The sequence below is a fragment of the Mixophyes fleayi genome, chromosome 6, assembly GCF_038048845.1.
Source record: "Mixophyes fleayi isolate aMixFle1 chromosome 6, aMixFle1.hap1, whole genome shotgun sequence".
NCBI classification, from domain to species: Eukaryota; Metazoa; Chordata; class Amphibia; order Anura; family Limnodynastidae; genus Mixophyes; species Mixophyes fleayi.
The window spans coordinates 176,637,672-176,650,055 of NC_134407.1; the positions used below are offsets into that span (position 1 = coordinate 176,637,672).

At 40.6% G+C, this 12,384-nt stretch overlaps 1 protein-coding gene across 2 annotated transcripts; it reads right to left on the reverse strand.

Annotated features, from left to right (window-relative positions):
- Positions 1 to 359: 359 nt before the first annotated feature.
- Positions 360 to 10,462, reverse strand: PSMC3IP (PSMC3 interacting protein). Of its 2 annotated transcripts, none has more exons than XM_075177384.1 (8): positions 10,346 to 10,459; positions 10,079 to 10,179; positions 9,482 to 9,571; positions 9,271 to 9,382; positions 7,464 to 7,609; positions 7,207 to 7,260; positions 5,667 to 5,726; positions 360 to 1,502 (listed from the first exon to the last, which is right to left on the reverse strand). In XM_075177384.1, the coding sequence occupies exons 1-8, from the start codon at positions 10,368 to 10,370 to the stop codon at positions 1,446 to 1,448; spliced, it is 645 nt and encodes a 214-aa protein (XP_075033485.1). In that variant the 5' UTR covers positions 10,371 to 10,459; the 3' UTR covers positions 360 to 1,445. The 2 variants fall into 2 exon arrangements, with proteins under 2 accessions (XP_075033485.1, XP_075033486.1); XM_075177385.1 differs by lacking the exon at positions 360 to 1,502 and adding an exon at positions 1,513 to 3,490 and having other exon boundaries at positions 10,346 to 10,462.
- Between the last annotated feature and the right edge of the window lie 1,922 nt (positions 10,463 to 12,384).

Consider the following 12,384-nt stretch of genomic DNA (forward strand, 5'->3'; position numbering starts at 1 on the left):
TCCAATCCTCGCTGCTATCCCACACTTAAGTGATATGCTTTTATTCTGGTTAAAAACACAGCTACTATCACCACACTGGTATGTGACTGGGCCTGTTTGGAGGGGGGGAATCCGGCTTAGGGCGCCTATACCACTGCTATTTGCAGATAATGACACAGGCAGCGTCTATATAGACAAGCATATCTGGTTTCAAAGTAAGAGTGAGGCAATACATTAGGAGCTTGCTCCAATGCCAGTGGAGTAGGGAAGTCCGTGAATGCACTGGGGAGCAATGGCCAGCAATTAATTTCAACAATTTTTGGTTAAATCCAGAAACTGGAATAACTTTTATAATTTTCAGGTCACTGCTGCATTTTTTTATTTATTTAACAGACTTCAAAAGAAAATGCTTGTACATTTTTCTAAACGTCCAGCTTTATATGACCATAAAAAGAGACAATGTAAAATATATATATATAGGTTACTGTGCTGTAATTCAGTCATTATATGTTCACGTTTTTCCTACTACTATTTACAATTCTGCCCTACAGCATTTAATTTTGGTTTTTGGGATTAGCATAAAATCCCAACACCAAATTTAGTGTGCTCATCTCCTATGCAAGGTAGGCAGCCATTTTTGGACTAATCCAACTTTACGGGTGGCTAGTGTGAATTTCTAAGCTGAATTCTCTCAAATATTGGCTCAACACAGAAAAGGGTTGTAATCCAACTGAGCATATTTTGCTTCAAGCATAGAAATCTGTAAATATAGTTTAAGTATGCATCTGTCATATTGGGTTATCATTCCTGGCTAGCGCTTGGCTGTCCTTGATGTGATCCAAGTGCAGCTTAATTGTTGGTGTACATGACACTCTTTACAAGAACACTTTGTTCATCAGTAGATGCACCAGCTGTATACAAAAAGGAGCAGCTATTGGTTAGTGTGTTGGCTCTACTTGCAGAGTCCCACTATGAACTGTTTGATGATGCTCATCTCAACTTTTTTTTTTTTCTCCCGTGGGCAATCTGGTAATCTTTAGAACGTGTGTGACTAGTAGATCTACCATATAGCACTTTAGGTTTGTGCTAGCCCATTCCAAGAAATGTAGATATTAATCTACTAACTAATCCGTGGTACATATGATTGTCATATCATGCAGGCCAAACAGATGTTACCAAGACATGTATCTTGCCATGGTTTACAGTACAGAGTACCTGTAGATCTGTTCAGCTGTAAACGCCTCATAAGGGAGATCAGTGTGCATTGGCTCCGTATAGAATCATCTGCTGTCCACAATAATTCAGTATTGGAAACGTTTTGTGTAACCCTCATCTCAGAAGAGTGTAAACTATCCAGGCTGCTCTGTCAGAGCAGTTTAGTAACTTGCTTTCAGACACCTTATACCAAAAAAAATAGATTATATAGAATAACATAACTTGCAGAGCCCACAGATTTTACTTTGGGGTCAAACATCTGGTGGAGTCACATTGTAATCTTCATCTGTTTCAACCCCAACTTCTTCCTGCAAAACAACTTAAAGTTACATTCAGGAAAAATGTAAAACTGATACATAAAAGCAACCCTTGTTTACACAGCATATTGTGAAAGAGTTACTTTATAACTACTGGAAAGAAGAATAAAAGTATGGTTTCTAATTGCCAAGTTACTTATAGGAAAAGGATAGTATTAGTTGCAGTGTATGGTTTTCCTTCCCCCATCAAGCTGGTATTAAGAATACTTCGGAGTTAAAAAATGGAAATGAAATCTCTACCTGGAAACACTGCTATCAGAGAACAAAAACCAAGTCAGTAAGCTCTCCTGAGCAGGGCCCTTCTCTCTCGTGTCTGCACCTCCATCAACCTTGTAAGTACTTGTTCTGTTTTTCCAAACCCAGCTTAAGTCTCTTGTTTTATCTGCTTAACAGCTATATTTTTATTTTCTTATTTAATTCTAATTTTCTAACACCCCCATGCTTTACTTTAAAAGCTTTGTGCATTCTAATGAATACTGGTGTGCGAGTACTATCTACCCATATGTCCAACAGATAAGGTAATCATACCACTATCACAGCACACAAACAAGATTGGTGATGTTAAACCAAAGCTCGTCTCTTCCCCTTCTCAAAATGCCAATACTGCTTCGTGACCCTCTCAAAAAGGGCTCTCTATTACCCATGTAAATAGGTGCAGTCCAATAGTTACATTACAAGAGTGAAAGGTGAAAGCACTAAGCCCAACATCAGAATTCTTACAGAACCATGACTGAGCCTTACTTTGGGGTTGCATTTATTGTAATTCAAGGGTTGTTTGTTTTTTGGGGTTTTTTTCAAGGTAGGAGGAAGAAAGTCTTTCTCAGTAGAGGATTCCTCGAACTATGGCCTTCGTGTAGACCATCTACATTTAAATATGTCATTGGGAAAAAAAATGTGCTTTCACCCATCTAGTCAATTTTGCAGGTATCTATAAAACAGACGTGATAAACATTGTGGGCCTGATTCGGTAAGGCATGTAAATGCCGATAGATGCCATATTTTGTATAAAATCACTCTGTGCATGGCCAGAAGCAGAGTATATGCCAGTGGCTGCAGCATCCAATTCATCTTGGATCACAAAGGACCCTTTCAACAGCTTAGTTTCATGGGAGGGGAATAGCTGAATGTACATAGTCAATGTACAATAAGGGCATGTCAAGCTCTAGTATGCACCATAACATCCGATGCAAGCTGTGAGCATCTCAAAAGGTACATGTTTTTCTGTCATAGCACTTGCCCCAGCTAAAGGTCAGTTGTAAGCACTGATTACTAGTGATAAGTCATATGCTATAACATCCTGATTAATGTGTAAGGGGAAAAAATAATATATTAATGCCTTAGTTACAGGTGACAATCATTGAATAGAGCGTACCCAGACCTGTTTTCAACTAGAGACGTATCTTCAGATCCACTTCTAGGTGAATACAGACATGTGATAAAAAAAAAATACAAAAAACCACACACAAGCCGCTTACGTTTGTTTTCTATGCCTTAAGCAAATCAGGCCCCGTTTCTCTAAATACAATAAGTAAGCTGATGGGGCTTGGGGACTTGCTGGATCATAAAAACAGATATTTCTGTATCAAATTAGGTTTAAATCTAATGGTGTACTAATGAGGGTCAGTCTTAATGCCTTTGATCATTCTCTCCTAAACTGGATCCTTTCATCCTCCCAGAGCAAAATCCACTGTTTTGGTATTCTTGACATTAGTAATCAAATCCCAGCATCCTGTACACAAGAACATTAATATTTTAAAATTGGACATTTCCATGATAACCATCATGTATCAAATTTATTCTGTGTCATGGACAATTATTTTGCATCTGAGTATTGCAGCAGAGTACATATAATAATCTTTTTATTCATTATATTCGCTAAAGTCATGAAAAAAAATGTGTCCATTCCCACTCCAGCATTTACAAAACAAATTTACTTTGTTTCAGTCTAGCTTTGACCAAATTCTTGAACAGTAACAACTCTGTTAAAAAGAAAAGAAAATCTGATGAACTTCAGTGTTGAATAGACAGTCGACTGGTACAATAGTCCCTAGCTTGCAAGAAATTTTCACACTGCATCACACTATACTGTAATGCAGACTTTGGTGCTCAGGAATTAGAACATGCACTAAAGTGATTCCACTCCTCTTTATGAGGAAGATCCCAGTATGCATCAATGTGTGGCTCCCACTCTAGCCTCCTTGATGTTACCATTGTAGATATCCTGTAAGACTGCTCTGAGGCTACCACTGTATTTACATATTGATGACTTAAATACAGTCTGTAACTCAGTTTCTATGCAGATGCACGCACCTCAGATTTTTCGGACCTTAAAAAGATCTGATATCTCTAATGTGGGACGATGGATAAGTTAAAACAATCTGTTTTTGAACTGTAATAAAACATTTCCCAAGTAATTTATATCACACCTGATCTACGGACTAGAGAAAACCTCGCCACTAATCTCACACCACTGGCCAAACACAAATATAAGGGTTTGTGGCTTATTGCTAGTTTTGTTTGTGTATAGACACCAGACTGTTTTACAAACAGTGCTTACTCTATAAAAACAAATCCTGTCTAACACTAGGGAAACCCAGCAGTAACCACCTTAAATTTGAAACGGTTGCACCCTGTTGATGTCCTCAGGGGCAGCCTCTTAGCACATTTATTGTAAACAAAGCAAGGATAAGCGAATAATGACATAATAGGAATCTGTGATCGAGATCCTTGCAAGACCCAGTGATATATGTAACTGCAAATAACTGTCACAGTTTCCAGAGCACTCAGCAGATCACATGTTCCAGGTCACCCAGCAGGTGCACAGGTATAGTTCACTGTCAGTTTACAAAGCAACCACCAGTGCACATGTGTATTGCCAACTGTCACACTTTTCAGAGGACAATGGGAATGCAATGTTGTAAATGGCACTCGGATGTTTTGCAAAATTACTCCGAAATCTATTCCAATGCCAATATTTTTATGCAAATCTATAGCTCAAGACCTCTAATTTGGTATATGATGTGCCCTCATCAAACCATGGCATCATAGAAATAAGTCACTCATAAAAGTCATACTTCTGCTATTAATATATAGATGACCAGAAAGCACATTGCACAATTGATGCTAGTTCATAAGTGTGGTGATGTAGTTTATTGTACAGCCCCAAAAATCACCCTAGCAAGCTTGATACACTTTACAGCCCAAACTGCTCCCCTTCCTTAGAGATGGTGAGCTTAATTAGTTTGCTGGATCTCTACTTGCAGAGTCACAGGAGAAAAAGCAGCATGTGGCACTCCTGGGAGGAGGGAGGGTGGGCAGATTAGTAAAATATTTTAATATGTTATGGGGAGGGGTTGTGGTTGTAGCCAAAATAAACGAACAAATTCTCATATCCCATCCATTTGCAGATAAAAATGTAAACACAAAAGCTTATCTTATGCACTAGTTCCAGTGCTACCCTGCACTGGAACTAGTGCCCTGATGTACCCTGTACATCAGTCTTCATTTTCAGTGGGGATTGGATTATCAAGACAATGACATACAATTTCTAACCTTATTACACCAGAATTTACACAAGGCATGAGCTCGTAGATGGTGTTCATGATTATGGGAAGTGAGAAGCTGATTGGTGGAGATAAGAGAAGTCACTTGCAGCTCCTTTCAAACTTTCTCAAACAATGTACAGGCGAGAAGAAGGTGCAAGGACAATAAGCCATCACCGAGCACAGGAACATTTTACTAAGTATATTTATTTTCAGCGTTTTTAAGGGATGGTTTTATGGCCTTTTTTTGTTCTTCTAGAACAGTGTTTCTCAAATCTGGTCAGTAACAGCACTTGTTTTCCATTACTCCTTGCTTTAGCACAGGCGTACTCATTACTGACTGACACATTGTTCCACAGGTGGTATAATTATTTTACTTGTCACCTGGAAAACCTGCACTGTTAGGGGTCCTGAGAACTGGGTTTGACATACACTATTCTACAGGAACAGCAACATTTTCATAACTTAGATTTAAAAAAAATAAAAATTGATATACACATTATAAAGCCATGATAAATCCATGAGTGTTTACGCATATTTTGAGAAAACTACGGTCATGTAATTCTAAATGAACAATAAGTAAAAAGCTCCATTTTTTTTGTAAAATACTTACAAAGAATTGCTTCTTGCTTTTGGGATAACCTTCAAGAACAGCATCAAAAATATCTGTAGCCTGGTGTTGGTGCAGTTAAAAAAAATAAAAATAAAATAAAAATAAATCATACATGTGTATTTTAGCATTTGAACATGCCATTGTGCCAAGCATCCATCAATACTACCCTGGTATGGGACTGGCTGTTCAGAAAAAGGAGAAGTTTTCATGCAATTAGGGAGTAGAATTCTCTACTGCAGTATAGGAAAAATTACAGCTATTTAAAGTCTATGAACCTCATAATATGGTTTGGAGAGAGGCTGCGTGGACTCAAAGACAAAAGACAGATACAGGATATTTGTTATCATAGGTTCAATACAAACACACACATACGCATTTGTGAAGGACTGTTGTAAGTCTGTTTCCCAGCTGTATGCTTACATGCTACCGTGATTCTCCTTAAGGGGTTTGTCCCCCATCATTGCCTGAAAATGGCTTCTGCAACCACTGGTGAAGGTGGCATCCTAGTTATACATTTGGCTAGGACGATAGTGTGTGTTCTATATGGTACACTGATTGGATAAGGTTCATTCAAATTACATTTCTCCAATCAACCATCTGAAGGAAGCAAACTAACTGTGTTACGGTCCCACACTCAGACAGCAGAGTACCAAGATTAAAACAAAAAATAAACAGCTGGAAGACACCAATTTAAGATCCATTAGCACAAGAGATTATGCATTTATTTACAATGCTCTTTCTATAATGGCCTATGATCTAGGATGTCTGTATAAAAAGGAATTTTATATGAGGCCTACACATTTGTTCACAATTTTGCAGCACATCTGATAAAAAATTCCAATTACTTTTACATAACAAGTACATTTTTACTGGCTTTTTCTACTGAAAATAGGGGAGGAAGTTAGTTGGAATGTGGGCATGATTCAACATATGAAACTTAGAATCCCAACTAGTGTTTGTAAAATACAATTTTTTTTTTTTAATTTATACATCATTGGGCAGCATTCCAACCACAACATTGCAGAATTTGAGGTTAGTGGGCTGATTTTTTTTTTTTTAAAAAACCACCATAATTCTAAGGGTATGTGCTCTCTTCTGCACAATAAGCACTTGAGGGCATGTTATTCAGACCCTTTCTCTTTAGAGTGCCCTGATGGTGGCAATGGTTTTCAGAAACCCCTATCCCGCAAGGCTAGGTGGGGTCCCTTAACCCTGGGACTCACTGACGCTTTAAAGTTAGACTCAGTCTCAGGATAAGAGTATTAAAACAACAAAATGGTCCTACCCAGCCAGAGCAAACTAAGTGAGGTAAATCAACTTGGGGTCCCTACACCCATGTGATTTACTGGCTCCCCCAGATCACCAGTATAGAGGGCACGATATCCCTGTTGTAAGCCTTCTGCCCAGAAGACCAAGGTAGAGCGTCCATGACCAGAGGGATTCCCAATCCCTCCGTTAACAACTACACTTGATCTTAACCAAAAGGCCAAGAATGGCGGATATAATAAGTAAATTCAGTGTATTAGAATGCAAAACTCACCATTCTTTTCCTTTTCCTCCACTCTTTACAGAACTGCTTCCGTTCACCATAGACCTGTTAGTGGGAGGAAAAAAAACCAACGTTGTTGTCATGGCATATTACATGAAATACATAAAGCAGTGTATATCTTTACTATCTGTAGAGAGATAAAAACTCTGCAATATCTGCGCGGAGACAAAAGATGTACAGGCTGTTCTGGGTATTATGGACATCGCTCATAGCCAGCCATAGCACTCAGTGCCACAGTCATCTTGTACCTTCTCTTTCTCTTCCGGTGTGACATGGTTAGTAGCAGATTTAATCTTCTGTAGCTTGTCCTGGTGTCTACTATATTCCTCCTTTAACTCCTTCATTTCTTTCATCATCTCTTCAGTGGTCATGGAGCTGTTCAATTCTTTCAGCTCTACAAAGTGGATATTAGAAATACTACACTGAAATGGAGGCATCTGTATGAAAAGAAGCCATGCCTTTACATCCAATGCCCCGTATAATAATCCAAGATGTGTGCTCTTTTTTTAAATGTGTTGGATATTCATGTTACCAAATCTGCCTCAAAATCCTAACACCTAGAAACAAATTGTAGCTTTAGGATTACACATTTGCCGTTTGTTGTGTGGGCTACAAAACATGCCAAAAAAACCCCCATTCTAGTCATACAGGATAGCTGGGATTATCCATTATAAAAAAAAAACACAACAATAGCAGTTTTAAATATCATGGTACACATAACACATGTACAATAATCCTGAGCATAATTTTGCTTTGATCAGTCTAGTGTTACTTATTTGTAGCAGGCTATGTAACCAGTCATGTATTAAGAGGAATTATGCTTTTGGTTTTTATTTACCGTATATACTAGAGTATAAGTCGACCCGAATATAAGCCGAGGCACTTAATTTTACCACAAAAAAACTGGGAAAACTTATTGACTCGAGTATAAGCCTAGGGTGGGAAATGCAGCAGCTACTGGTAAGTTTCAAAAATAAAAACAGTGCTGGATATCGTTAACACTGGGCTCCCAATAATACAAACGCGAGGTTGTAAATGAATATATCAAAATTTATTGTTATTAAACATCAATAAAATTTTATAAGTACATAATATATACCCATATCCTAATAAATTGTACACAAATGGTTAAACTAAATCCTCTGCACTTGGTATCAAGCCTAATAGGTGAACACAGATAGGTGAATGTTCACTAAAGACAACTCAGATCATTAATATATAAATCAATGAGACAGTCTGTGGATACTAAATACATGTGCCAGTTAAGTTTATTCGCCTTTAGAAGGTGATGAGCAGTTACTCCTAAGTGTTCAGAACAGTACAGTAATTTAGGCTTTAGTAATGCAAAAGATGCTGCACATACACTAAATAGAATTTGATATAATAGCTCAGATAAAGATAAGTTTGATTTTGTTTGCTGGAAGAAACATTTTAACAGAACAATACAATTTGCTTTGTGTGATTTAACCCTTATTATACTTGAAGTTTGGGATGTTTTTAGACTTTTCAATGATTTCACAGTTATGCAAAAGAATCTTTAGACACTTATTAATAGGTGACAAAAAATGAAAATATTGGACTTTATAAAACTGCTGCAAATAATTGCAGTGGACAAGTCAGGGTACTCACATGTGTCTCTGTCCAGCGGGGCTAGATGGAAATGTCCCGGTCTTTAGCTTTAACTGACAGGTTCCTTTTCATGTAACTTTATTGTTCCATGTGCAATGAACACACAAAAACGGGCTACAATAAAATGGTGGCTGACAGTGATCCACAGAGGCTGCAGATGCCTGCAGATGAGCAGGGGAGACTGGAAAACGGAGACCAGGTAAGTGGGACTCGAGTATAAGCCGAGGGGGCTTTTTTCAGCACAAAAAATGTGCTGAAAAACTCGGCTTATACACGAGTATATACGGTAGATCAAAAAAGGTTGACAAACCCTGGTATAGTGTATTAGACCAAATATTGGTTGGTTGCTATGGGTGACATTGCATTGGACCATATTATACAAGCATGTAAGAGCACATCAGAAATAACCAACAGTAATTCACAAACCTGACTCAAGCTGTCGGCAGCTCTGCTGAGCATTCTGCACCTTACTGGTAAATTCTGTAATCTGGACGTCCAGACCCTTGATCTCAGAGTCACTCACACTTGGAAACTGCCCCTAATATATACATAATTACAGGAATTACACACTGCCCTGTCCATCCTAAGGAAGGCAGCACAGCAGACATGCAGATGGAGGTCTTTGGCTTTCACTCACCTGATCTGCAAAGTAGATTTTCTGCTTACCATACACTTTCTCCTTTATTTTGCCCTGCTGAGCAAGCAGCTCCATTGCTTTGACAACAGCCTAAAGCGGACAGAATGTGATGTTAATAATGAGTATAAATTTAGCCACTGTCTCAATTGTTTATGACACAATATGTCTCATAAGTATTTTATGTACAAAACTGCTGTAGAGCATAATCATTGATATTATCTAGCAAATAAAGTGGTACTAATAATATTTACACAGAAAACCACCAATGTAAAATTATCAATTTAGAAGATATGCACATAAGCAATTTCCTCTGTGTAAAAAATAAATTAGAAGACATTGCTGGAATACATAAAACAAAAATCACAGCATGACAGGTCAGTGATCAGCAGTGTCCTCTTGCAAAGCTAGGATCTTGGGTTAGGTTTGAACCAGGTTACTCTAAAATTGTATTAGTGATCACTAATTGTAGACCATCCAATACTCATACAAGACGTATGAGTGTTGGATGATCTACAATTTCCAGGAGTATCGTCTCTTATATGTAGGGAAATTTCATATACAGAAAGAAGAACAAGTCCAGGCCAACAATCTACTCACAGTTTTCCCCAGCCCGTGGTCCCTCTGGAGGTTACTGAACACATCCTGTGAGCTGTATGGTCTGTTCTGATCATTCAGGTATTTCAGAATAATACTGCCCGCTGTAAATATTAATAGAGATCAGTAAAATAAAGCACATGTCAGTTACCGATATTTTCAGTAATAGATTTCATCAAGTATTATATTATGCATTAGTTCTGCCTTCCACCAGGCGACCTAGATAGTGGCCTTACATGGCTCTAATCGAGCCGAGCGCCACCGACTCACCCGCAGCGTCTTTTGATTTACTCATCCCCCTGCTGCTCGGTGACAGCCCCGGGCTCCGGATTGCAGAGGGCTTAAACTCCCGCCACACCGCGGCCAATCAGATTACGTTTCCATGCAGAGGCCTGGAGCGCAAACAGGAAGTAACTCAAGGCCACTCACTGAGACTAGTCAGACTGAGGCGGGGGGAGGATACTCAGCCAATAAGGGACGAGAGCAAGTTGTGGATCGCACGGAAGAAGGGTTTGGTTAAGGGTTTTAAATGACGTACAGTGAGCTAGTTTTAGACAGTGATTCAGGATATTTTGTTAAAGGAAATGAGCAATATAGCTCCTGCAAGATCGCCGCGGGACCCAGTTTGGAAACCTGTGGATTATATTTATTATTATTATCCTTTATTTGTTAGGCGCCACAAGAGCTCCGCAGCGCCGTACAGAGCACAAACAGTAGACTAAACAAGGTGAAACATTACACACAGTAAACAAAAATACCAAAACTTCAGAGACTCCAGGCAGGCTAATGCAGTAAAGACGGAGCAGAAGAACAGGTATGGAGAACAAAGGGAAGAGGGCCCTGCTCAAATGAGCTTACACCCTAAGGGAGGGTAGACACACAGGGAGCAAGTTGAAGAAGTGGGGAGAGAACAGGGGGGCTGGGAGGAGAGAGGGGGAGAACAGGCAGAGGAGATGAGATGAGGGGGTTAGGTGGAAGGTTGGTAGGCTTTTAAGAACAGGTAAGTTTTGAGTGCCTTCTTGAAGGAGGACAGATTGGGAGAGAGACGGATGGAGCGAGGGAGGCCGTTCCAGTGAAGGGGGGCAGCACGGGAGAAGTCTTGGATTCTGGAGTGGGAAGAGGTGATCAGAGTGGAGGAGAGGCGATGGTCATTGGCCGAGCGCAGGGAGCGGGCAGGGGTGTGAATAGAGAGGAGGTTGGAGATATAGGGAGCAGTAGACTGGGAGAGAGCCTTGAAAGTGACGGTCAGGAGTTTGAAAAGAATTCTGTAAGGAATGGGAAGCCAGTGTAGGGCAAGGCAGAGAGGGGAGGCGGATGAGGAGCGGCGAGAAAGGAAGATGAGCCTTGCAGCCGCATTGAGTATAGAGCGGAGGGGGGCGAGATGGGAATGGGGAAGGCCGGTAAGAAGGAGGTTGCAATAATCAAGGTGGGAAATGATGAGTGCGTGGATGATAGTTTTGGTGGCATCTTGGGAGAGGAAGGGCCGGATGCGGGCAATGTTGCGTAGCTGGTAGCGACAGGCTTGGGCAAGGGATTGGATGTGGGGGGCGAAGGAGAGAGAGGAGTCGAGGGTGACGCCCAGGCAGCGGAGTTGGATGACAGAGGAGATGGTGGTATTGTTAACAGTGATAGAGAGGATGTGGTGGGAGGGGAGTCTAGGGGGAGGAAAGACAATGAGTTCAGTTTTGGAGATGTTAATTTTGAGGAAGCGCGAGGACATCCAGGAGGAAATGGCAGAGAGGCAGTCAGATACACGCGAGAGGACGGCGGAGGAGAGATCGGGCGAGGAGATGTAGAGTTGGATGTCGTCAGCGTAAAGGTGATACTGAAGACCGAAGGAGGAGATGAGAGCCCCCAGGGAGGAGGTGTAGAGCTAAAAGAGAAGAGGGCCAAGAACAGAACCCTGAGGGACACCAACAGGGAGAGGGAAGGGGGTGGAGGAGGAGCCAGACATGGATACAGAGAAGGAGCGGTTAGCGAGGTATGAGGTGAACCAGGCGAGGACAGATCCAGAGAGGCCAAGAGAGAGAAGTGTTTGAAGCAGGAGGGGGTGGTCCACGGTGTCGAAGGCCGCAGAGAGGTCAAGGAGGATGAGCAGGGAGAAGTGACCCTTGGATTTGGCTAAAAGTAGATCATTAGTAACTTTGGCCAGGGCAGTTTCGGTGGAGTGGAGGGGGCGGTAACCTGATTGAAGAGGGTCGAGGAGGGAATTGTCAGAGAGGTGTCTAGTGAGGTGGCTACAGACAATCCTCTCAAGTAATTTGGAGGCAAAGGGGAGAAGTGAGATAGGACGATAGTTAGCAAGAGAG